This window comes from Suillus plorans (assembly GCF_016647745.1).
Source record: "Suillus plorans strain S12 chromosome Unknown HD556scaffold_44, whole genome shotgun sequence".
Classification (NCBI taxonomy): domain Eukaryota; kingdom Fungi; phylum Basidiomycota; class Agaricomycetes; order Boletales; family Suillaceae; genus Suillus; species Suillus plorans.
In genome coordinates, this window is record NW_024537428.1 from 148,693 (window position 1) to 149,725 (window position 1,033).

At 51.5% G+C, this 1,033-nt stretch overlaps 1 protein-coding gene across 1 annotated transcript; it reads right to left on the reverse strand.

Annotated features, from left to right (window-relative positions):
- Nucleotides 1-685: 685 nt before the first annotated feature.
- On the reverse strand, nt 686-1,033 carry HD556DRAFT_1200906 (uncharacterized protein; the record flags this gene model as incomplete). Its single annotated transcript, XM_041296385.1, has 1 exon — nt 686-1,033. A coding segment is annotated over one exon (348 nt), but the record flags the coding sequence as incomplete, so codon positions are not given.

The window sequence follows — 1,033 nt, forward strand, 5'->3', positions numbered from 1 at the left end:
TTTCGAATGATGTGACGTCAGACGGTAAGGCATGCGAAGCACTGCGATTCCACAAATAGCATGCCGTCAACGCAGCTTCCCCCCATAGATTCGCTGGAAGACCTGCTGCCTCCAACATGGCAAACAATCGTCCCTCGATAGTACGAATGGCCCGTTCGGCCTTTCCATTCTGCTGGTGCACATATGGCGCTGAGAGTTGGCGTTCTACGCCCGAGTCCACGAGTGCTTTAGTGAAGGCAACACTTAAGAACTCCCCACCGTTATCTGAACGAAAAACCTTGACCGTACGTCCGGAGTGATTTTCCCAACGGGCCTTGATCAAATGCCATGCATCTAGGGCCTGATCCTTGGTGGCCAGAAGCTGAATGTTCAGTAAGTTCGTGTGATCGTCGAGAAAGAGTATGAAGTGACGTTTTCCATGAGGAGTGGCTATGCGAACACCTGTCTTAGGGTTTGTCTTTCCGTCCGAGAATGACTTAAACGACGTGACGTTGGCGTATTCGGATCCTGGACCATTTAACTTATGTTCTCCCCGCAGACGATTGGCCTCTTCAGAGAGGGACGTCAGTACTGTGGAGAAAGTCATCTTCGTAGTGGTAGCAGCAACTGAGGCTGTGGTGGAGGAAGTAGACGCCACAGGTGAGGGAGTGCTGTACAAACTCATTGTCATACGTTTGAAGATGAGCCAGTCTGGAGTGTGCGGGAGGCCGTGAAGAAGGAGGAATACTAGCTCGTCTTCAGTCACTATGATGGCCATCTCCGCGAATCGACGTCTGGCATTTTCGAACGTGCTGATGTAGCAGGGTGCGTCGTCAGGGTCCTTAAGTTTTTCAGCGAACAATTGTGCACGAAGCTCAAATTGAGACGTGACGTCAAGCCGTCCAAAATGAGTCGCCAAGGTGTTCCACTGTTCCCTCGCAGTCCAAGACTCGCTGAGCATACCTTGGACAACGGCAGAAAGCTTTCTGCATATGATGCCCTTGGCCTGCGCATCCTCCTTGATCCATTCAATCGCGCTTTGCTTTTCAGCGGC